This window comes from Oryx dammah, unplaced genomic scaffold (genome assembly GCF_014754425.2).
Source record: "Oryx dammah isolate SB20612 unplaced genomic scaffold, SCBI_Odam_1.1 HiC_scaffold_2, whole genome shotgun sequence".
Classification (NCBI taxonomy): domain Eukaryota; kingdom Metazoa; phylum Chordata; class Mammalia; order Artiodactyla; family Bovidae; genus Oryx; species Oryx dammah.
In genome coordinates, this window is record NW_024070186.1 from 36,373,980 (window position 1) to 36,398,861 (window position 24,882).

The 24,882-nt window shown below is 52.5% G+C and overlaps 2 protein-coding genes across 2 annotated transcripts; one reads left to right on the plus strand and one right to left on the minus strand.

Moving 5' to 3' along the window:
• Positions 1-698: 698 nt before the first annotated feature.
• On the minus strand, positions 699-13,701 carry ZIC4 (Zic family member 4). The gene is given in 5 exon segments (XM_040265175.1): positions 699-1,174; positions 5,696-6,313; positions 12,258-12,342; positions 13,526-13,546; positions 13,548-13,701. Coding segments are annotated over 5 exon segments (1,314 nt in total). The 5' UTR covers positions 13,662-13,701.
• A 2,869-nt stretch (positions 13,702-16,570) lies between these two features.
• Positions 16,571-24,314, plus strand: ZIC1 (Zic family member 1). The gene is made up of 3 exons (XM_040234391.1): positions 16,571-20,789; positions 22,217-22,380; positions 23,103-24,314. The coding sequence occupies exons 1-3, from the start codon at positions 19,808-19,810 to the stop codon at positions 23,298-23,300; spliced, it is 1,344 nt and encodes a 447-aa protein (XP_040090325.1). The 5' UTR covers positions 16,571-19,807; the 3' UTR covers positions 23,301-24,314.
• The last annotated feature ends 568 nt before the right edge of the window (positions 24,315-24,882 follow it).

The window sequence follows — 24,882 nt, forward strand, 5'->3', positions numbered from 1 at the left end:
AGTCCGCAGACAGTGTGCCTGGGCCCGTCTTTGGAGGAGGGGCATATAATCCGCAGGGAAGGTGCTTACCCTCCCCCTCCCACACCCCTATCCCCCACTTCCCTATCGTGTCCTTTACAGAAGTGGCTGGAAAATTTTCGATCTGGGACTTGAACAGCAGGGGGAAGGGAAGTGTAGGGAGGCAAAAGAGGAAGAAAACAGGGGGGAAGATAACGGCTCATGAGTTTCCTCTGCCATCTTCCCGCGTAGGAATTCCGAGGAGGCTCCGACTGGGAACTGAGAAGGGAGAAAGGGTCGCAGTTGGAGAGGCCCAGGCCTTGAGGAAAACATTTCCCATTCTGTGAACCACACAGGGCTTTGTGGTCTTACTTTTGCCACCTGCAGTTGCCAAGATTGCGCAGAAACTCTCCTAAGATGTTTTCTTTTTCTTTTTCTTTTTTTTTTAACCTTCTGCCTCTTTCTCTATTTACCTTACCCCAACCCTGGCTTCACGCAACACAGTCTAGGGCATCTGGGTGGGTAGGTAGGGTGCTGGATGTGACTGCAGAATCCATGTGGGTACCATATAGATATTTTGAGACAATGTACATTATATCAGCATATTCGGTGAGCTCTACCCCCTATTAGTGGTGACCTTCCTCCCTTCCTGCTTCCCTCGCTTCCTTCCTCACTCTCTCTTCAAGCCCCAGTAACCCAACCTAGACCTGCCAGTCAGTGGACGCGGAAGCAGCACCCACAGCAGCAACCTTAGCACAGGCGGCGGCGGCGGCGATAGCGGCGGGGCCAAGCGGTGGCGCGGGGCTTGGGGGCGCCGCGGGGGCAGCCGCTGCGGGGCCCGCGCCCTGACACACGTACCATTCGCTCAGGTCGGCGCCCCGCACCGCCACCGCCGCCGAGGAGGCCGCCGGGGGCTCGCGACCGAAGTCCGACGAGGGCGACACGAGGGCAGACGGCGTGGCCGACTCGTAGCCAGAGCTGGGCGGCGGCGGCGAGCGCCCGTGCACTTTCATGTGCTTGCGCAGCGAGCTGGGGTGCGTGTAGCACTTGTCGCAGCCGCGCACTTTGCACGTGTAGGGCTTGTCACTCGTGTGAACGTGCGAGTGCTTCTTGCGGTCGCTGCTGTTGGCAAAGCGCCGTTCGCAGCCCTCGAACTCGCACCTGAAGGGCTTCTCCCCTGGTGGAGACAACACAGAGACATTAGTGCGCGTGGGTAACATCGTTACCCTTTCCCAGTTTCTCTTCCATTTTGGGGAAGAGGGCCACACCAAAAAATTCAGAAACCTTTTCCCCGGTGCAGCAGGCCCGGCACCCCCTTCCCCCCACTCAGAGCGCGCCCCCGGAGCTCTCTCCTGCAAGCCTCCAGCCCTCCCCCTCTCCCGCCTGGGCCTGGGGGGAGGGGAGGGAGGAGGAGCGACAAAGACTCCATCTTAGTCGAGTTGCCTTCCTTGGAACATCCCGATCCACTCCGGTTGTTTTCCTCCAAATTTTCTCTACTCGGAGTCAGAAGCACCTTTGCCCGGAGAATAGCGTTGACTGAGGAGCTCGCATCTGCTCAATTTAAAGTTGCTGTTCCAGCCAAGCGTCTCTGCTCTCCCCCTGCTCCCCGCCCAGTGGTCCACCCCGCACACATCCAGTCCTGGCCCACGTTGTTTCCTAAAGTGGGTTTTGTGCAAACGCCAAGACGATGAAATAATTTCAGGATGCGCAGCTGATGCACACGGCGTGTGCCTAATGTGGACTCGTGTTGCAGGGAAAGGTATTCTGAGAAATGATTCACTTCAGACGCGATTTTTACGGGTAATGGAGCCCCCTCCCCCTTCCCCTTTACCCCCCGAGGGCAAACATTTAGCACCGTTCTTCAAATCTTGCCTAAACAGTCCCGAATCCCTCCAGATACGCGCGCAGGCAATAATATTTTATTACGCTGCTCCAGCGGCCTCCTGGAGACTGTGCCTCGGGCAGCCGTCTCTCCCAGTCCAAACCGACTGTGAGAGGTCGAGCAGCCTCCACAGACCACCCACGGCCCACGGTCCGGTCTCCCGGGCCTGAGCAAAGAAACCAGCAAGACAGGTTCTGCCTGGGCCAAGCAGGATCTGTGGCCTCTCCAGTAATCCCACCCTTGGTCGCGGCGGCTTCAGGATGAGCGCAGCTGCTGCGGTCAGGCCAGGCCTGGCTTGGTGGACCGGAGGGCAAGCGGGCAGCCGGGGTAGACCCGGGAGGGCTCAGTCTGCTCCGCGGTGCGATGCCCTGTAGAGCCGCGGGAAGGCGCGAGAGCGCGTTAGGGTGGAAATACTGGCCGCGAACCGAGCCCCAGTCTGGGAGCTCACAGCCCGCTGGATTCGCTAGCGCCTGGGGGAGGAAAGGACCCCAAGAATCCGGAAGCCCAGGTTTCTGCTGGAGCTGCAGATGCTGCGGGAAGGAGGGGAAGAAATGTCCGGGCGCTTTAAACAAATAGAGGCTGTCGGGCGCCCTGGGTTGAGGGAGAGGCTACCAAGCGTTTGGCTAAGGAGGAAGAGATGCACGGCTGGAGACTGTTTGCCTTTGTGGTCCTTCTCCCGCCTTCTTCCAGGAGAGATGAGTGCTTTGGGGCAGGTTTGAATAAACAAAGCCCCTGTTCCCGAGTCCCGTGGGCTTAGGCTGAACCAGAGGTTTGCGTACAACCCTCGCCTCCGCCAGGCAGCGGGTTAGAAGCCCAGGGCCCCCTCACCGCGCGGCCGCTGTGAGTTCACACTGCAGGAGTATTGTTAGTTCAGTGGAAACACTGGACAGTGCTGGCATCTGCCGTTTCTCGGCACACTTGTATAATTTTATTTTTTTTTAAAAAGTAGGAGGACGATGCAGAATAAACCAGTGTCCCGATATGCCTCTCCTTTTCTCCCTTCTGCTCCCTGTTAGCATCTGCAAAACTAAAACTTTTCTTCCTCCCTTCCTTCCGTCTTTTCTTTCTAAAATCAGTTACAAAAACCATGTAATTCAGAGCCTGCAAAAGAAAGCAAGATTTGCTAAGACAACAGAGGAGAAACAGAATTTGAGGTTGATTGCAACCCCCAATATTGCTTCCCTCCCCAACCCATCTTGGGAGCACTTTGTTGAACATTCACGTAAAACAGAAACAATGATTTCGTCCCAGACGAGGTACTGAGGCGAAAAAAGCAGGGCACTGAAGGTGATCCGGGCAGGCTGGTAGTTCGCAGGCCCAGGGGAGGCCAGGTGAGGCCGCGCCCCGGCGTCCTCCCGGCCTCTCTCCAGCAGCAGGAGGAGCCCCGGACTCCTCGCCTAACTCTGCACACCCCATCCTACCCCGCCCCTACACCCAACACGCAGCCTCCCGCCCTCTCCCTCCCACCAGATCTGGGCGCTGCGCCCTGGGTGGGTGGGTGGATGGATGTGGGGAAGCAGGGTTGCGCCGGGGTCCTGCAGCCCGCCCCGAGCAGCCTGGGCCTGAGGCTGAGTCCTGAAAGGCCGGCAGTCTCCTCCCAGAGGCTCAGCCGCCGAGAGAGGCCTCCTTCCCCGGCCCGGCGCCAGGCCCGCCCGACAAAGTTGGGCAGCGGCGGCGGGGCGGTTCGGCTTGCGCCATTTTCTCGCACTTGTGGCTGGCCGGCCTGTCCGAGCATCAGCCCCGGCGTGGTCTCTTCTCTGCCTTGGATCCCAGCCCTGCCTCCCTCTACCGTCAGCCTGGGAAAGTGGGGCGAGCCACCGGCCCAGGGATCCGGGGAAGGGCGCCGGGCAGCCGGCCCGAGTCTCCCTCGCGGCAACACCATTGTTCCGAGATCGCTGTGACCACCGCGAAGAGAAAGCTTTCGGAGTGGGCTCGGAGCCGCTGCTTCTGAAGCCGGGCCCGGCATTCGGATGCAAGAAAATCTCAACTCCCAAGAAAGGGGCTCCTGATTGCCGCTTCCGCGACTCAAGGAAATGAAACGCCATTAATATTTGAAAAGGCAATTATTTTCCTGTTGAATCGAGAACTGTCTTCATGAATAATTTGTAGTGAGGTCTATTGCCATTTCAGAAACATTTTGTTGTTGTTGTTTCTCCTCTTTTCATTACTTAGGAGGAGGGTTTGAGGGAAACGCCAAGGCAGAAGCTCTGTAAAGAAAATTTTTTTTAACTTCGTGATAATGAATCAGGACTGCCAGTAGAAAGGAAAAGGCTGCACTTAGAATTCTGTTCTGAATAGACGCAAACCTGAGCCAGCTCGGGTGCACTGAACTTGCTTCTCTGCTGTAGGTCGATTGCACTGAGAATTTAACCATTTTCTGCTTCAAGGACTTCAAACAGTAGGCCGGCAAAGAGCAGTAAAAGTTTGTTTGTTTAAAACCCCCTGTCATTAAAAATGAGTTCCTTCTCTGGCTCAGGACTCGAGTCTACCTTCGCGGTGCGGGTCGCCAGCTCCAAGAATAGCTAGCCTGAGGGCGGCGATCTGCGTCTCACTTCTCTCCTTCTTCCCCTGGATAAAAATCGGAGGGGGCGGGGAACAAACTCTTGCACGAGATTGTGGCGGGGGTGGATCCTGGAAACGGCTCGGATAAACCGTACGTTTCCGGAAATAAAGTAGGAGACTAACAGTGGACTTTTCTTGCCTCCGAGTGTGCCAGTGTCCTGACGAAGACCTTCCCCAAGGCTGCAGGGTTTGGAGGGAGAAAGTGGGATTTTAGCAAGCTTTTTTTCCTGGGTAGTGCCAGCCTGGGGGAATCCTTTGATAATTGCTGATGTTTCCACCAAGAATAGAGGTAAGTCAGAGTGCCAGGGAGTAGAAAGGGGCACTAAGCTGAAACTTATTTCATCCTTTCTGTCTCTCCCATACGTGCCCTTCTCCGGCCCCCAAAATGGAGGAGGGTAGATGTTGACTTCATAAACTTTGAGAAAGCAGGGCAAGAAAACCCTAGCTAAGGAGAGCGAAAACACTGGCTGCTAAACTAATTAATATAACTTCACAGGCTTTTCTGGGAAGTGTGAAAACTTTCTCCTTGCAGTTGCATTAATTAGAGATGCTTCTGGCCAGAGGAGTTCAACTTTTCGGGCTCTTGAGCTCGCTGCTTTTCTTTCTGTTAACTAGAACTAACAGATGTTGTTGACACATGTCCCCATTTCACTTAACAGCTCAGTAAATGACATTTAAGGCAGATGAGTCTCCTTGGGTCTCTGCTAAAGCAAAAGGGTCTGTGAAACATCCGGAGTATGGGTGGCCAAGGCTTCAAAATAGAGGCAAAGTTAGCCCATGAGACTCCCAAATCCTAAAGAAGGCACCAAGGGCCTGGTGAGCTTTCAGTCCAGGTGGCAGTCAGGTTGTCAGGCTGACCACTGGAAGAGTACTCCCCACACAATTCCAAAGGGACCAGGAAAACAAACTGTTCCTATGTCTTTACAACTCTGATGAACAGTGCCCTTTAGAATACCTTAATATAAAACTCGATAAGCAGGGACCACACATTTGCACACACAGAAACTCAAGCACCCTCCCCCACCCCACACCCAGCAGCAATCTCACACTATCCTTCCCACACACAGCCTCAGGAAACTTCTGCGATTCTAATAGAAGGGCATAATTAATATTTTATGAACTTGGCTCATGGAAACACCAAAATATTTCTCCTCCCCCCAGGTGGAACTTGAGGAAATCCAGCTCGAAGGCCCCAAGGAGGACCCCCTTTTCCCCCAGAGGGTCCGCACGAAACAGACAGTGCCGAATACTGACCTGTGTGAGTTCTTTTGTGTATTTTGAGATTTTCTGATCTAGCAAAGACTTTCCCACACCCCGGGAAAGGACAGGGGAAGGGCTTCTCGCCCGTGTGCACGCGGATGTGATTTACAAGTTTGTATTTGGCTTTAAAGGGCTTGCCCTGGCGCGGACACTCCTCCCAGAAGCAGATGTGGTTGGCCTGCTCAGGGCCTCCGACGTGCTCCACGGTGACGTGCGTGACCAACTCGTGCATGGTGCTGAAAGTTTTGGAGCAAAGGCGCGGGGGCACAGGGCCGTCGGCCGCCAGCCACTTGCAGATGAGCTCCTGTTTGATGGGCTGGCGCATGTAGCGGAAGAAGGCGCCGGGACCGTGCGGCGCGGCGAGGTTCATGGTCAGGTTCATGCCCCCGTAGCTGTGCAGGGCTGCGGCAGCTGCCAGGGCGTCGCTGCGGGACACAGGTCCCGGCGGGAAGGGTTCAGGTCGCGCGTACATGTCTCCGGGGAGCCCCAGACGCAGGAGTCCATTCAGAGCGCCGCTAGGGGAGGCCTGGGGAGGCTGCTCGTGAAGGCCCGGGAACACCGAGGGGCTGGAGGCGGCAGCGAGCTGGGGGCCATGGTGTCCGGAGCTGCTACCTGTTGTTGAGACAAATAGTGCGAATGAGAACGTGTGGCGTGGGCTGAGCGTTCTACCGGGCCCCAGGGGGCAGGCCCAGCCCAGCCACACCACGGCCTCTGCGGTCAACGCCGGGACCGAGAGTCAGATGGCAGCGGTTGCGACCCGGGTGGACAACGCGGGGCAAGCGCCGCCACCGCGGTTCGGCTGGGCGGCTGTTTCGTAGAGCCCCCAGCCGAGGAGGAGAGTGATTGTGGCGGCGGGGTAGATGGAAGGGGTAGTGGGGTGCGCAAAGCTGAGTCTGTGGGTTGCTGGGGGTCCCCGGGCTCTGCTCCAAAGGGGTCCGACCGGCCGCTCCGAGTGCGCTTTGGCGGTCAGCTCCCCGCGGGAGTGGAGGTGGGGGAAGTGGCGATGTTGTAAGTGGCGGTGGTGCCCAAGCGCCCCCGGCCATATATACGAATTTCAGCGCCCAGATCGGCTGAGAGAAGGAGGCTTGCTGCATCCCGGCCGGGGCTCCCTGGAGCTCCTTGGGTCGGGGCACTCACGCCACCGTCACCTAAAAGCGCGGAGGGGAGAGAACAATCACAAACAACTTCTGCAAAGTTCTCCCCCCGCCCCCCAAGTTTTGGGTTGTGACTTTTTTTTTTCTTCCTCTCTCTCTCGGTCTTTAATGTCTACTTGAAATCCCTTACACTACAGAGGCAGCAGCGGGGCGCGTGAGGAAGTGAATAGAGATTCGGGGCCGTGGCCCGGGCCCGCCGAGAGGAACAATCGCCTAGGTCGCCCATTGGCCCGCAGCCCGGTCCGACGTCAGCGATGACAGGTCTCTCCGCACGGGGGACACACACACACATACACACACTTACAGAGTCACAACTGCTCGCGCTCCCCTCCCCACCCCCCATCTCGCGCCCCTACTGCTCATGCGCTTTGACCCGGGCACGGATTCTTTTCTCTATTCGTGAGCCCCCTCCCCCTTCGCTCCCGAAAGCTAGGCAGATCTGCTCGGCCTCCGCGCTCTCGGAAGCGAACGAGGCTGGGTTTTGCCTCTAGTCACCAAGATTTCGGGGAGGGGGCGTTGCGATGTGCGACAAGTCCTCCTGGCGGCCCGGAGCCCCCAACTCTGCCACCGCCGGCGCGCGGGGACTGCGGCCTGCTTCGGCAGCTGGTCCCAGGTGTCGGGAGGAGGCGAGGGCCGGGGATCCTGGGAGGAAAGGCGGCTGCAGATTAGGAGGCCGAGAGCAGGGGAGCTCCCGGGCTAGCAGCCCTTGCCCCTAATTTTGTTTTCTCGCTTTCTCCAAATTTGCTCGTGTCGCTCAGCTTTCTCTCTCTAGCTCTTTCTCCAGCTCTCGCTCTCAATTCCACGAGCCTTCTGACCACACTTCGCCTTCCTACTTAGATCCTTTCTTCTCCGTTCCTCCTCTCTTCCCTCCACTCCATATTTTTCCCGTTTAGCCTTGTCGGCCCCTCTTCCCGGGTGCCTGGAACGCTTAGAAACGGGCGGACTCTAGAATCGGGCCCGGAACCGAGCCCCAGGAATGGGCCAGAGACGGTGATGACCTAGGAGAGGCTGGTTTCGAACCCACGCCGCCCTCCGGAGAGGGCCTAAGGATCCTTCCTCCCCGTCGCAAATCACAGCGAGCCGCGGGTCAATGGGCCACAGAGACAAAGGCGAGGGGAGCGCAGCGAAGAGGGCGTGTCCTCGACCGCCGGTCTCTTCCCTCGGTTCATTTGCGGTCCTGAACTAGGTACCCAGCCGCCAGACGGAGCCCCTGGGAAAGGAGACTTAAGAATCACTTCCACCCTGAGCGCCCTCAGGCCACTTGTTGCCCGCGGCCGGAGTCTGTCCTCTACTAGCTCGCCTAGAGCCAAGGCCACGTTTTCCGGCCGGGCTGTGAGAGCCACGGCCAGCCGCGGCCTCCTCTGCCCGGACGCCCTCCCGGGCTGCGGGTTCCGCTGTCTTGGGGTGGGAAGTTGGCCGGTGGAAGAAGCCTTCAGTCTTCATTCCTGGCCCAGCCGAGTGTGGCCTCAACGGGGGCGGGGGGAGGGTGGGGAGCGGTTCTTTGTTTGTGCCGACCGGTTGGGGCCGGCTGCAGCACCCGGCGATTTAAAGGGCTGCTTGCCTTCAAAACGACCTTGCACTCAGTAGCCGAAAATGCCAACCTAAGTTCTCTCGGGCCTTCCCGGCGGCCACAGAAAGCGCCCTCAATGCAGTGAAAGACTTAAGTTTTAAGGATTGGGTAAAATACCCGGCTCCCCTAGGAGGGGGTGAGGAGTTTGGACATGTTACAGGGGACCCTGATGGAGTTGACTGAGTTGTCTCAGCCAACCCCAGCACCAAGGACTATTCTTAAACATTTCCTGGTCAGTCAATAAGGATTTCTTTTAAATTTTTAAAAATAATTAACTTATGAATAATGGTTGGCAGAGTCTTTGAGACTTTATTCATTTAATGCATTGTTCCTTGCTTAGGGCCGCAATTTGGTGAGGGATTAACTTCCACTACGATTTCCCTCGGCTTTGACAAGTCCAGGTCTTTCTGCTACTCTGGCCGGAAGAGCTTAAGCAAGCTACCAATAGATGCTGCGTTAGCATTACAAAAAAAAAAAAAAAGAAGCTGAAGGAGAGCGTTTGACAGCCGGACCCCTTCTGCTCTGAAACCAAGGGCTTCCACCCAGTAGTGCTGAGGCTAGACTTGGAGGATTTGTCTCCTTTCCCGAGATTTCACCCTCTCCCACACTCTCCCTTGCCGGATTTTATCCCCTCTGCCCACAGGTGCCTCCTTTCCGTATGCCCGCCCCCCATTTTCCCTTCCACAAAGCGCTGGTTTCAAGGCGTCCCACCGAGAAGGTGTCTTTTGAATGGTACAGTGCTCTAGGCAAACCCACGAACCCATGATGGGTTCTGAAAACACATAGTCCAAAAACAAAACCAGTGTTTTCCTTTTTGGGACCTCTGGCCCAAAGGCTCTTTTTCCTAACCATTTATCACCGTAGAACTTAGATCTTCCTGTAGCATTCAGGCCTAAGTGTAGGGGCACTGCTGCAGTAGTCCAGCAATTAAATTATTATATTTTCTTTCCCATCCAAAAGTAGGTGATCTACAACCTAATGTTCAGGTTGTCTGTCAAACTAACCATCTACTTTGGCTTCCATTAAAACTGATTTGCACAAAGAGGAACCACTTAGTATAGGCACTGTGACCCCATCTGTGTCAAAAGCTTTGAATAACAGCACAGAACAGGAGTATTTAAGTTGGTCTTTGGTTGTGGGCTCTTTTGGAAACCTGGTGAAGCTAGTGGACTTTAATAATCCTGTGTTTGTTGCCCACACTCATAGCATATAACATTCCATTAGAAGGTGGTGAAAATAAAGATGCTTTTTTTTTTTCCTTTTGATTATCGGAGTTTGTGGACACCTCTTCCCCTGGAATTCTAAGCACTTCCACAGAAGCCAGGGATAAGAAGTAGAGGTTTTACATACATAGATTGTAACTACATCACACAGTGTCTCTTGATAATTTTACCCTTGACAGCTTTGAACATGTGTATGACTTTTTGTGCCAACAGTGAAAGGGCAGATGCATCTGATTCAGCCAAATTCACGGACAGTAACCCAGCCCCATGGAGCTCCTTCCCAGATGCAGCCTTCTCTTGAAGCACTGAAAACATCTGGATGCATCCTGGGTAGATGCTTCTTGAGAAGTCAGGGGTCAGTTGACCTAAGGTCACTAAGGTTGCTTAATCTTTGCAAGTGCCTTGGAGCCACGTGGTTCACACTTTGGTTGGCTAAACACAGAATGGGACCATGCATTCTCCCAGAGGGACATTTCCCCAGGGATAGATATAGGGAGGGGAAAAGTCCATTTTACTCACTATTATTTATAAAGAGGGACGGTTGGGGTGATTACATAAGGGTCTTCAAGGTGATTCTCTGAAATAAACCCCAAAGCAGTATCCAGCTAGTCATAGATGACAGGTGGGGCACCAAAATCAGGGAGGCATATTTTAGTTTTCAAGTCTCTTTCTGTGAATCTTTCAGAACCCAGGAAGCAAGGATTCCAGCTTCCATTGACTACTGACTGGGCAGGTTGAGTAGTGGTGTCCCTCAGTAATGCTCAGAATTTTTCTTTCAGAAAGTTATCTCACCACACTTACCCCAAATACCAAATGCTTAACTGGAGCAGTCTACTAACCATGCTGGGGAGTATAGCATTGTTGACTCCACATTTCTGCTTAATATACAGAAGGAAAAAAGATACATTCTGCAGCTCAGAGGTCTTCAGCAGAGTTTCAAGAAGCACTAGGGATTTTCACAGGAGCTTGTTCGGAGCAAGTTCCACCACCAGACTCCAAACATCCCTCCAGACCTCAGAATCATGCCCTAAGCATGGTTTACTCCAGCCATGATAAAGCAACATCATATTAAAGTGATTTTCTAGTCCTGCTGGATAGAAACATATTTGGTGACCCTACCATCTGCCATAGCTCCTCACATCACTGGCTTAAGTGGGTAAAGGTCTAATTTCTCTTCCTTGGAGAGAAAAAAAAAGAGAGAGAGATGTACAGTCAATAGCTGGGCTATTTTTTCTATTTTGATCTTTTCATCAACTAAGTGATGATCTCTTGCAGGTTATGCTGAGAGCCAGGATCCCAAAAACTGAGGGCCACTGCAAGAGCCTGGCCAAAGCACTAACTTTGTTGGCTGAATATTCTGCATCTCGGTCTGCAGAGTCAGTGGTTTAATCTTTTCTTCTCAGTTTCTAGCTAGGGTTACACCCAAAGCAGGGGGGGCAAATCCTTTCATAGGTTATTCACAGACAGAATTAAAGATTCCTAGAGTGAGAAGCTGTCTCTAGTCTTAAGGGGGGGAAAAATACCTTAAGCCCCTGAAGCCTTCTATGGGTCCATGATCACATTATAAGAGGAGGTGAGATCTATCAGAATTGTGAAGATAAAGGAAGATACTCCTCCCCTCTGCTATGGAAGTTTGGGGTTTAATTATCATTAGTGGAAGTGCCTATGAAAGAAAACATGCTTGGATAAAATTTAATTTCCAAACAAACCATCTTTTGACAAATGATTAGTAAACATGGTTAAAGGATCTTCCAGAACAGCACTGAGGAATTAAAACAACGGAATTTACATAATAACCACACTTCTCTAGAGAATTCTGCCATCAAATCCTCCCAAAATAATAAAAGAGAGTCATTTCGTAAGTTGTCCATTTAGCTTTTGTTAAGAAGGTTGCTTTTCCTACCAACAAGGCAGCTGTTGGTATTGGAGGCAACCTCAGCTGGTGGTGTAGTTGAAATGAGGCAGACTAGATGCCTGAAAGGGGAAACTCTCAACCCTAAATCATATGCTTATTCTAAATGGAATATTAAATTAAATTCTTCACAATGAAGGTATTCCTGACAGAGCGGCTGTCAGTCACTTCCCGTTCAGACACCACATTGTGGGAACATCGTGGCTGCCACATTGCAGAAGGCTGGTGTCCCTGGTAAAGATGATGCATATCATGTAAACCCCATCACCAAGATCAAAGTCTGCTCCTTTCATGGAAGCCAATACATGTCAAACCTCATTCCAATCAAATCGTCCGGAAATGAATTCAAGATGAATATGTCATAGAATAATGTGACAGTGGAACTGCAGAAGGTCAGGGGTTGTTGTTTCAATGAGAGAGTCGTCAAATATTAATTCTAGAATGTCCAGATGAGTAGACATTGAGAGGGATTAGCTGGTTGCTGGTGGGAAGTTGTGTTGTTGATTTGTATGCAAATGCATCCAACACTAAGGTGCTGTTTTAAGTTTCACTGAAACTCAAGAAACACCCCAAACTCACAACCAACATAACCAAAAACCAACAACAACAACAACAACAAAAACATACAAAAGTAACTTACTTCCGACTTAAAAAATAACTTCAGCACACTAATATTCAAATGAGGATACTAACTTACTCGACTCTTTCAGGGCGTTTCGGTAAAGCCGTATTCGTTTCCTCATCACCAAAGAAGTCTTGGATCTCATTTTCTGACTTTGAGCCTGTTTGGGAAGAAAAGACAGTCACTAGTTAAATGATTTCCTAACACATTTGTATGGCAAGGCTGTGTGGACTGAATGTATGAGTGAAAGAAAGTGCTGGTCTGAAGAGCTTTTCAGTGTTTCTTTGAATATTTTCAAATTTGGAAGTGAAAGAATTCTGCTGAGAACTATCCCTCTTTACAGCAAAATAATATATCCTGGGTGATGAAAAATATTTAAAAAAACATCATTTTCCAACCAGATTTTTATATGTAACTTATTTGTGGGTCTCTTCACAAATAGTTACGCACCCTTTCCATCAGCCAATGTTCGAACATGTCTCATGCCAGAAACTGAAATTTTTTAAATCTGAGAAGCCCCCATCATTTTCTTTAAACTTATTAATTAATTAAGTTTAGCGAGAAGGCAGGCTGGGTGTCCTTTGGGAGGTGAGCAGGTTAAAAATTGAGTTGTAAGTGTTGAAACTGATAGGAGAGGGAGTTTTTTGCAGGTGCGTAGCTCCTGTTATGCCCAAGGTGATGTGGAATCCCTAAACCTCATATGGCTTGCACCTCCTCACCCATTTGGAAGCCGTAGCTGTTTGTTTTTCAAAGTTAATGTAAAATTCATCAGATTGCGGGGAGATCTTTTCTATCGTTTGGTCCTGGCTGTTTACATTTTTTACTCAAGAAGCTCAGAAATAACCCACCCCACCCCCCAAATATTCGCATTCATTATCAGATTCCCTTTGTGGATACAGCTACCCAGTCTGGCCATCTTAAAGACTTAAACCCATCCTGGGGAATCTCTGCATCTGTCAGGCAAGGCTGAAAGCAGTGGAGCAGCCAAACAGGCGATTCACCCAGCCCCAACCCTCAATTTGGACTAGAAAGACAAACAGTCATTGAAAAGTTCTCAGGCTGGACAAACACAGCAAGCTCTCTGTCAATGAGGACGTCTGCCTGTCTTGACACTCCAGCCCACAGAACAAGCAGTTGTTTAACTTGTTGAACCACAGGCCAAATCCAAGTGGGGCTCTGCTATCTCAAAGGCTTTCCAGTTCTCTGTCCTCAAAGATCTCTTTCTCTAGCCTTCAATCCCCAACCCGGGCTTGAACTGGCTTAGGTGTTTTCACCCTTCCCTCTCCCTTCTTTTCTAGGTTCAAGTCTGTGGGGTGGGGGTGGGGGTAGGGGGTTAGACTCACCTTTTCCCAGAGTGTTTTATTTATTTTCAATTCTTTCTAACCAAAAGGCATCTGTCCCCAAAGGTAATAAGCTCCTTCCCGCACAGATCAGGAAAGAAAGGAAGCCCAACTTCGCATTCCTACAGAAGGGCAGCATGCTGGGAGTCCTTGCTCTAAAATTTCCTCATGGCAGGATGTCTGGCACAGGAAAAGTCCTGGTTGGTTGGAACTAATAGAATTTACTTTTTTGCTTCAGAGGGAAATGGGTGTGAGTTTCCCTAGAGACCTCTGTCCACCCACAATGCTGCCCGAGCCCTCCCTTTGAGAGGCTTGGGTCACTTCTACCCCCAGTCCTGGCTGTCCTTTGTGCATTATAAACTCAAAGGCATGCAAACAAATGTTTCAGAGGCTGGACTTCAGGCAGGCAACTGGGACCGACCTTAGGCTGCTCCTGTAGCAGCTTCATCACCGGCCTGTGCACGGAACCTGGGTAAATATCTTCTCTTTTGGTTCAAACTCTGACCCCACTTAGCAAGCCAGTCATCTCACTGAAGGAGGAGTAAGAGAATCTAGGAGCTGTCCCTGGGCCCCTGGACCTCAGATTCTTGCCAACCCAGGGATCTAAAAGCCCTGAAAATTCTCGGCTTGGTTTCCTCCAAATGGTTGCTCCTGACTTGTCTCCTCACCCCAGCCTGGACACTGAATCTCCAGCCGGGAGCACAACCTGGAAACTTATTAGAATCTGCCTTTCTTTTCTTGAGACAAGGAAGGGGTACCAATGAGCATCGGTAATTCATCGTGTTATGGGAGAGCCACGAAAGTGGGGCCAGTGGGTACAGGCAAAAGGCATCATTTTTCTTTGCGGGGGAACACAAAGGCTGCACGTTGTGGGGTCGTGAAATCCAAAGGGAGTTTCCTGCCCAAGGTCAGAGGTCGTCTTCAGCCTGCTTCCCAAGCCAGCGACCTCAGTCTCGGAGCCTTCCCCGCTGCTCCACTCTGATTACCCCGCAGGCGCGCCGGCAAAGGGATGCCCGCCTCTCGGCCACAGCTCAGCCAGCGGGGCAGGTGCAGAGCAGGGGGCGGAGCGGGGCGGGGGGGAGGGGTGCTGGTTGGCTGCAGGATGCCTAGGAGCGTCCCGGCTAAAGGCAAAACGGCTCTCGGCCTCTGCCCGCGGTCTGCGCTCGCCAGCTGCACCCGGCACCTCCCGGGCTCCCCTCCGTCGGGCCCTCAGGCGCCAGAAAGTTGGGCTGCGAGGCTGAGTTGTGCGACGGCCTTGGCTCATTCTTCTGTTCCCTAGAGGGAAAAGCTAGGATTCCTCCAGCTGGGGCCTGAAGCCTGGGCGACCTCCGTGTGCCCAGAATAGAATCTGCGTTTGTGGGTCCCTTAAAGGACCAGCCTGGACATTGAACCGTCCCTTTGAATCGCCCCCCCCCCCCCCCCGCCTCCAAGCTGCCGGCGGCTAAAGTGAAAGGGTACGTGGTGCCTCTTCGCAGGTCGCTCTGAGGCCATTGCTGTCGGAAAAGGGGTAGAAATATGACCTTGAAGTCCAAAGGGAGTTTCCTGCAGACGGTGCAGGCCAAGTTGCGGCCCCTCCAACGCTCCTTCTCCATTCCTAAGACCTCGATGGCTCCCAGCTGTCCCCACGGACTATTCATCAACTCCAAACTTTCCTATTAAACCTTTGGAACGGTGCTAGATTTCTTTCACAGTCTGACTCTGTTCCCGCCCCACTGGTCCCTAATTTCTAGGGCCTCTAGATGTCTAGGGTAGTGCCGAGAACCCCAGATAGCTGCGGCCTTCTCCCTTGGGAGCTAGTCCTAGCCCTGGTTCGCATCCGGGAGAAAGAAAGCCAAGTTCCCATTCCACGGGAGGCCGCGCGCAGAGAGTGGATCCCAGCGGTCAGCGTCCCGAGGCAGGACCAGACCGCACAAGGGCGAGGATGCGGGCCCCGCAGCTGACCCAGCCGGCATCTCCCGGCAGGTTGGGTAGGAGAGGCTCCATCATCTTGCAGCCAGCCGGCCTAACTTGGCTCCTTTGACCCCGGAGAGGGGAAGCCAAGTCCTTCCCCACCGTCCTGGGTGGAGGTGGCGGGGGGAGGACGGAAAAGCTGCCTACAGGGCCCCCCCTCCTGCGCCGGCCTGGGGGCGAGGGAAGCTCAGGGCCATGACTCCCCTTCTGGTGCCAACGGTGGGGCACTCAGGCGATTTACAAAGAGGGGAGGGAAGGCGGGCCGGCAACGAGCTGATCTTGGTCCGAGTGCCAGTGGGAGCCCCGTTCAACCCCCTTGCCCACCCACCTCTGAGAAGAAGGGATGGACTCATCCCCAGCGTAGCCTCTCCGCGGAAGGGCCCCCTCCTCCCCTCAATGTCAGTGGGGTGGGGCCTATACCCACAGTTGGGGGGCTAAGGAAGGGGGAGGATGGGAAAAACGTCTAGCTGGGCCTTTTACCCCAGAGGGGTTTGGGTGCCAATGGCCGAGATAAGGGTGCGTTGTACCCCGCGGCTGGGGGTACAGGTCCAGTCAGTTTGCCCCCCGGACTCACGCACTTACCCTGCTCCACCTGTTGCCGGGATCGCCTCATTTCTGCACATCACTTTGGGGTGGCGGAGGGGGGACCACAGAACCCTCCAAGCTTCTCTTTTGTGGTTCCAGCGAGGCGGTCATCTTTCATTTCTCCTTTTCCAGCTTTCGGGGAGCAGTTAGGGAATGTATGATGAAGCAGAAATGAGCCGTCAGGATGATATTTTAATGGCTTATATGTCACGTTGGTGCATGTGGCTTTGAACTGGAGCCGCTTGCGTTTCCTGCAGAGAGCGCCGCAAATCCCACTTGATAACTTCTACAACCCACAACTTTTTTTCTCTCTCTCTCACATTCACTCTTACTCTGTATATTTGGACGCGTTTCCTAAAAATACCCTCTTGTCAATGTCCCCCTTGGATATTCCACGGACTGGAGAGGAGAGGACTGACTTTTCTTTTTTGAAGAATTATTTTCCCTCTTCCCCCCTCCCAACCGCTACCCTTCTCTCCTCAGTTCCCCTCCCTTGTTTTTTCTTTTCTTTCTTTTTTTTTTTTGAAAGGCAAGCGAGGTGGGTTCAATATTTGTTCTCCCTGGTGAAAGCAGTACAGCCTCTAGAGAAAACTTCACCTTGCAGATAAGATTTTTATGACTACCGTGAGGCAGGATCCAAATTCCCCTTACAGGAAACAGAAAAGACTCTGAGTGGCTCCACTATATCTTTTTTGAACAAAGTGTATGGCAGTTAAAACAAACAAACCCTCAATCCCTTTGCCTCCATTCCCCATCCCAGTTCTACTCAAAGTTGGCAGGGGATTCGGGGGCTGCTGCACTCAGACTTGTTGCTGGGGACTGAACATTTGATTTTTCTTTCTTTCTCAAATTTCTGTTTCCCAGCACAACAAGCTCAAATGCTCAGCCAGGTTCCCTCAGACACCAGGAAATCATCCCAACTAACAGAAGTCCAGTGTTGAGGAGGGAGAACCCAGGAAAAGAGCAGCTCAGCTCACCAACCCCAAGCGGGAGTCTAGTTGGTGAAAAGACCAGAAAACCAGAAAGGAGGAGAGGCCGACTCTGACCCTGCCTTCTTGCAGCCAGTGCAGCCTGAGCAGGCAGCTGGGCAAAAATATTCATTTTCATTTTCCTCTATGGGCGCCCAGGCACTGGTGAGTTTCCTAACCGGGCCGCCTGTGAAAGGATGAGTTGAGGTCTCTTTGTCTGAGAAAAGAGTTTAGGGCTCTGATTCAGCTGCAAAGAAGCCAAATGAAGTTAGAAACAAAGGGCAAATTGAAGGATTCCGACTCTTGGCTTTTTGTGTTTTCCTTACTAGAAAATAATTAGACCTAATGAATATGCAGACGCTTCTGCTAAACCCTCCGCCCGGGCTGCTGGGTTTTAAACAGAGCTGCGGAGAAATGCAACCTTCATCCCCCAACCCCCCGTAACTGCATGCATTTTTTGAAATGCATAAATGTTGCTCGCCTTAATTGATTGAGTCACAGGGATTTTTCCCCCTGCTTTTAAGTGCCATACTCCTCTACCTTTCAACAATCATTTTAATATATAGTCAATGGCTCTTTGTGGACGGGACAAAAAGCAACTACGCGCAGTTGTTGAATAGACTTTGCGCTGGGCAAAGACAGGTTAATCGAGGGCCGCATCGCGAAAACAAGCGAGTGTTGTATGTTTGCACTGAATCCAAATGTCTGCATTTTCCTAACTAAATCAAAGGGAGTGTTATTTCTTTTTCTGCTCACTCATCTGAAGGTAAGTAAATTTTCTCTGGCGATCAAAAGCCTGGTCGGCAACAAAGACCGCGCCCGCTTTTTCCACCGTCCTGGTGTGGCGAGTTGCGGAATTTCAATAACTGTGACAAGGGTGACTGATTTGTGAACTAGAAAAGGTTTGAATGTCACAAAATTTACATTGGTCCTATCTATCGGAAATTTAAATACCAAAAAAGTATTCGGGGATTTCTAGAGAGCTCTGGGCAATCCTGAAGAACAATGGCGCATTGGGAAATTTACAGTTTTACCTGAATGAAAGGGGCCCGGGTTGGGAACACGAGTGCATAGGGAGGGGTTAGCGGGAGGGGCAGACAAGGGAGACTAGGGGAAAGGGAGAAAAGAAAAGAAAAGAATAACACAGGAAAGGAAAAAAGGAAAATCGGCAATAATGTTTTTAATTTGCTTAAAGCAAAAACAAAAACAAATCAAACTTCAACCAGGAAAGTTAGAGCTCTGATCCACCTGAGGTTTTTATTTTTCTGGGGGCGGGGTGGTAGGGCACAAAAAGCCTGATTGATTTAATAACAGTGAGAAAAATCGAGGCAACCGCTCATCCTGAGAAATAACATTTCTTGTGAAGAGAGAGTGGAGTGTCTGTGTGCTCCCGCGATCTTAAATTATAAGCAGGAGGGGGACGAAGCAAGAGGGAAGCAAACTTCAAAAGGACCAAATAACAAAAGCCTCCTTTGCTTCCCTTCAAGGCGGGGACAGGGGAAAAGAAAGAAAAGAAAGTTGCTGAATCGGGACATTCTGGAAGTGCCTTAGCTGTGTTTACCAGCCCCATCCCCGCCTCTTGTTCTTGGAGACGCCCGAAGTCGCTAATCGCTCAGCTAAGAGCAGGTCTGCAGAAGGACAAGATAGAGAAAGAGAGAGAGGTGGAGAGGGAGAGGGGTACGAATAAAAAGAGAGAGAATGTATATGACCTCGAAAAGGAAAAGGAATAGTGGCAAAAATTTTTTTGCATGAGAAGAGGGAAAAATCTGGCTAAAAAAAAAAAAGTTGCTACTCCTGGCAGCCCTGTTTGTCAAAAGGGGATGTCAAGCGCTTTACAATACCTGGGATTGATGAGGCGGGCGGGCCAATGAACGGCGCGCGGCGCCTCGGAGCGCCCTCCGTTGGCGCGGCGGCTGCGGGCGGGGGGAGTGCCGGCACACCAATGGGCGCCCGCGTCAGCAGCACGTGACGCCTCCCCCTGCTCCCATTCATCAAGGGGGGGACGGTGTCGTCCTTTCAATTCATTTATCTGCAGGAATGATTGCTGCTATCAGTCTCGCGCTCACCGCCCGGCTGAGGAGGTGAAAGTTTCTCCCCAGGAAGATAAACCGCAAAAGACAATATTGTGCATGATTTGCGCCTTTTCTTTGGCTTTTTCTTTCTTTCTTGTTTTCTCCCCCTCCCCCCCTTTTTTTTGCAAAAAGCAGAGGGGGAAAAAGGAGAGTGAAGGAGCGAGGAGGCGAGCCTGAGAGAAAGGAGAGAGAGAGAGAGAGAAAAGAAAGGGCGAGGGGCTAGTGGAGAAGTGAGGAGGGGCGTACGGAGCGAGGCGGAGAGAGAGCGAGCAGTCGCGGCTCCGGCGCTCACATTCCTCTATGCTACAAATCCGGGAGGAAGTTTTTTTGGGGGGCTGAGATGCTCCATGCCTTTCCCCGGGCAGCCTTGACGCGGGGTCCTCTCGGCAGAAACTGAGCGACGAGAAAGTGAGAGCCGGGCCGGCGGGGTCCGCTCGGCGGGCGCCGGAGCCCGCTTTGCTCGCGGCCCGCAGCCGTCCGGCTTCCCTGCGCTTGGCCAGGCGGGCGCCCCGGCGCGCCGCGCCGCTGCCTGCGGGCTAGGACTTCGCGAGGTGGGTCGACTCCTCCTCCCTCCTCTTCTTCTTCCTCCTCTTCCTCCGCCTCCGGTTCCTCCTCCTCCACCACCACCTCCTCCTCCTCCTAATTTTCCCTCCTCGGCGGGCGAGGGTGGGGGGGGCGGGGGAGGCCGGGGCTCGCCCCGAGCAGCCACGATGCTCCTGGACGCCGGCCCCCAGTACCCCGCGATCGGCGTGACCACTTTTGGCGCGTCCCGCCACCACTCGGCGGGCGACGTGGCCGAGAGAGACGTGGGCCTGGGCATCAACCCGTTCGCCGACGGCATGGGTGCCTTCAAGCTCAACCCCAGCTCTCACGAGCTGGCCTCCGCGGGCCAGACAGCCTTCACATCCCAGGCTCCCGGCTACGCGGCTGCGGCGGCCCTGGGACATCACCACCACCCGGGCCACGTCGGCTCCTATTCGAGCGCAGCCTTCAACTCCACGCGGGACTTTCTGTTCCGCAACCGGGGCTTTGGCGACGCGGCGGCTGCAGCCAGCGCGCAACACAGTCTGTTCGCGGCTTCGGCCGGGAGCTTCGGGGGCCCACACGGCCACACGGACGCCGCGGGCCACCTCCTCTTCCCCGGCCTTCACGAGCAGGCGGCGGGCCATGCATCGCCCAATGTGGTCAACGGGCAGATGAGGCTTGGCTTCTCGGGGGACATGTACCCGCGGCCCGAGCAGTACGGCCAGGTGACCAGTCCGCGTTCAGAGCACTATGCCGCGCCGCAGTTGCACGGCTACGGGCCTATGAACGTGAACATGGCCGCTCACCACGGCGCTGGCGCCTTCTTCCGCTACATGCGCCAGCCCATCAAACAGGAGCTCATCTGCAAGTGGATCGAGCCTGAACAGCTGGCCAACCCCAAAAAGTCGTGCAACAAAACTTTCAGCACCATGCACGAGCTGGTCACGCACGTCACTGTGGAGCACGTCGGCGGACCGGAGCAGAGTAACCACATCTGCTTCTGGGAGGAGTGTCCGCGCGAGGGCAAGCCCTTCAAAGCCAAATACAAACTGGTCAACCACATCCGCGTGCACACGGGAGAGAAGCCCTTCCCCTGCCCCTTCCCTGGCTGCGGCAAGGTCTTCGCCCGTTCTGAGAACTTAAAGATCCACAAAAGGACGCACACAGGTAGGGAAACGGCTGTCCTAGACAGCCTTCGGTTCCCTATCCCGGCCCTGGGACCCGCAATTCAAAAGTCAGCGGCGGGGGCGCACAAACCCGGCCTCGGTTGGGTCTGGAAGTCAGATTTCAGTAGACAGCGAAAGTGTGCTCTGGGTTTTAGTTTGAGGCTTGAAAGTCTAATAAAGTATAGAGAAGGTTGGAGGAGAAGGATCTGGGCATATAGATTTTTAAATAAGAACTAAAAAAGGCCGGGAGAGCTAAGAGACAAACCGGCATTGGGGAGCCCTTGGTGCGCGAGAAGCCGGGAGAGGTGGCTGGCTCCCGGCGGCGGTGGAGGCGGAGGCGCCAACCGCTTCAGCTGCAGGCAAATCTAAACGTTTGCTTCCAGCCAACATCCCCTCTCTACGTATCTTAGTGAGGACTTTGCCAAAGGGAGGAATTGAGGAAACTGGAGGAGATCGGATGAAAGGGCATAGAAACAAAAACAGAGACAGAATAGAGGGGGTGGCGGTGGTGAAAGCAAGTCAGTCGGGCCTGTGGAGGCTTTTGGAGGTTTATGCATATTTAAAGAGCCCCGAATTTAATAATGATTTGTTTGTAAGTAGATTCGAGGAGTCGGGAGAATCGGCAGAAGGCGGAGAATTCCTTTTTGTCAATTAGATTTTATGAGGACGTTTTCAAAACACCGAATACCTTGAGTTGGCCTTTAAAAATAAAGAGACCAGTCGGGAGCAGTTAAAAGTTCGCAGCGAGCTTAGGGCTGCAATCTGGGTCGGGCAGGCCGTTCTGGGCTTCTTGGGCCAACAAAGCCGGGAATGCTGCTTCATGGTTCTGGCGGGCCCGGGTGATTTCTGAGAATCGCGTTTGGAACTTGGCGTTTAACGCCTGAGTCAGAGAGGAACTTGCAGCGCTGAACTCTTGGCCCAGATTATCCTATAAAATGTGTATATAGGAGGTGGGGTGGGGTGGGGGCGGCGACGGCGACGAGGAGGGTGCGGAGCGTTGAGGAGGGGGTAAGGGGAGGAGAGAAGAGCCAAACAGTAGGAGAATCAGCCCGGAATGTGAAAATTACAAACCGAGAGCAAGGTAGAAGCTTTCCGGAGTCTCCTGTATAGCCCCGGGCCTAAAAACCTGCAGCCAGACCTGCTGCTACTCTGGGATCTAAAATACTACCACCACCACCAATAATAATAATAATAAAATAGTAGAATCTGGATCTAATTGGATTGAATTAAAATATTTCAGATGTTTATAATAACAACGCAGATATATGATTTCATAAACGACCCGGGTTTTGAGCTTAAAAAGTGCTAACCCTGAGCCGCTGCTTTTTTTCAGTTTTGTCTTTACTTTTAATATTAAAAAAAAATTTTTTTTAAGAGCTGCGGGGTTTGTTCTAATCAGACCTCTCTGTTTCTCGCCTTTCGCACCAGGGGAGAAGCCCTTCAAGTGCGAGTTCGAGGGCTGCGACCGACGCTTTGCCAACAGCAGCGATCGCAAGAAGCACATGCACGTGCATACGAGCGACAAGCCCTATCTTTGCAAGATGTGCGACAAGTCCTATACGCACCCCAGCTCGCTGCGCAAACACATGAAGGTAATCGCCGCGCTCTCGCCGCCCGCCTTGGAGCCAGGAGCCCTCGCAGCTCTTCGGCCGGGGTCGGGCGGCGAGTGGCAGCTGGGCGGTGGCAGGAGCCGGCAGAGGCGGAAAGGCCACGATTCCTTTCTGCAGACTGCGCAGAAAGGGCGGGGGCTGGAAAAGGGGATGTGGGTACCCAAAGCCCATCTAAATTTACTGTTTAATAATGAAAGTCAAAAGAAGCGAGCAGAGGCTGCAACTGAGGGGGAGCCAGGACAGTCCCGGCGGGATGATGCTGCCGAAGCTGCAGCCTCGGCGGCTTGGCTGGCAGCGCCTGCACGGAGTTGGGGTCTTGCACGCGAGCCTGAGCGCTGGCTCGCCTAACCCTGAGCCAGCAAATTTCAGCGGCTGCTGGGGAGCGTGTGTGTGTGTGTGGGGGGGGGGGTGGACACCATCTCGGGCTCTGGCCTCACATCCAGCCTCCTGCTTCCCAGATCTCTATTCTTTTGTGAGTCGGGGGTGTCGGGGGGCACTGTCTTTTCCCGGAGCCGGGTCTCTGCAGCGCCGAAGCGGGGCAACCAAGCCCAAGTCCCACGCGTCGGGCCTCCCTGGAGTTCAAGGGGATCCAGGGCTCCGGGGTAGGGGGTTGGGGGACGGCAGGCAGCGCTCAGCCTCATGCTCCCTAAACGGCCGCTGTGGCGGCTCTTTATCTCCGTAAAAACGCGACTTTATTCCCGCAGGTCCATGAATCCTCCTCGCAGGGCTCGCAACCTTCGCCTGCCGCCAGCTCGGGCTACGAGTCCTCTACGCCACCCACCATCGTGTCTCCCTCCACCGACAACCCGACCACCAGCTCCCTGTCGCCCTCATCCTCCGCGGTCCACCACACAGCCGGCCACAGCGCGCTCTCTTCCAATTTTAACGAATGGTACGTTTAAAAATCAGAAACAAAACACCGAACAAAACCCTATTTAAGAGACTGAGCACACACGCGTATACAACACATAACTGAAAGAACCCTGAGCATCAAAACAGCATCCCCACCCACCCCCCAATCCTGTTTTTTTCTAAACCTGCCGATAGAACCAGGACCGAGTGAGAGAAAGCACCAAACCTTTACTTTTTTCTTTTCTTTTCTTTTTTGGCAAAGGCTTGGTAGCCAATGGGTGGGAGGGTGGGCATGGAGAAGGCGGCCGCCTGACCAAATGCCGCCAACCCCGAGGGCCGGTTTCTCCTGGGAATCGGAACAGGCTCTCTGGGATTCGGCCTTTTTTTTTTTTTTTGCTTTGCATTCTTGTAAATACAGAATTATTAGCTTAAAACTGTACTGTTGGATTTTGTATATAGTTATATCTCGGTTGGAACAGGCGGGTGGGATCGTGGCGTTGTGGTCTTTGCATTGGGGGAGGGGGGAGGGGCCGGGCGGGAGCGGGAGGGGGAGGGGAAGGGGGGTTGGGAGGCCGAAAGCCAACTGTTTGTACTGAATGGCAAGAATGTTCTAGTAAATGTGTACCAAAATGTGAATTACTTTGTACGATTACAGTCTCCACGTCGACCTAACAGAATATTATTGGTATTAATGTGCTTTTTTTGTATAAAGTGCCAACATTTCGTCCCAAAGTCTAAGTACCTTAGTGCAGTAAAATGTTGTTTCACGTCCTGTCAAGAATTCGTATAGTACGAGCCTGGATCTGCGTGTCAAAATGTTCCATTTGTTTATGTAAAGTGATATTAAAAAAAGATATAAACTATAACTGTCCAGTTGCTTTTGGCAAAAGATACAACCACATAATGTATATAATTCCTAGTTTCCATATTTATCCGCATGTAAAGGGCCGGTTTATTCATGTTACAGCTATTCAATATTTATGGCTAGAAGAACTCGTATGTACACTTTAGTTTCCAGACTGTTTGGTAACCTTTCGTACCTTATTAAAGATTCTGAAATCTCAGTGATTGTGGTAGGAATTTCTTCTTCACTCCCAGCAACCTGCTGCCTCTTCTACCAGCCTTAGTGGGTCTCGGGAAAAGCTCACCAGTCTTCCCTTTCTGTCATCGCAGGTCGTATAAACATGATAAATGAAAGCTACCCTGCTGGCTCTCTGAGAGGGTGTAATTAGTATTTATATCAAAATTTATGAAACAAATTTTCGGCCGCAGTATAATTTAAATGACCTTTGCAGACGTAGAATAACAACCATAAAAATAACAGAAATAGATTGCACAGGCGACATCAATATTAATGTAGGTGAATTGTCAGAAGCTCAGGGGCTGGATCTGCAGCTTTGCAAATGAACTTGCAGCCTAGGGTTCTGCTGTCCCCCAAATTAAATTCGCCCAGCTGAAACCAAGTTGCAGATTTACAATATCATATTTTAAATTGCCATCTTCAATTAAACCATTTATGGCCATAACTAATTTTCAGGATGTCGATGCATGTTTTTCCAGGCCTGCCTTCTTTGTACAAAAGTAAATGTCCATAAAGCGTTTTACTTATATTTCTTCAAACGTGATGCTAAT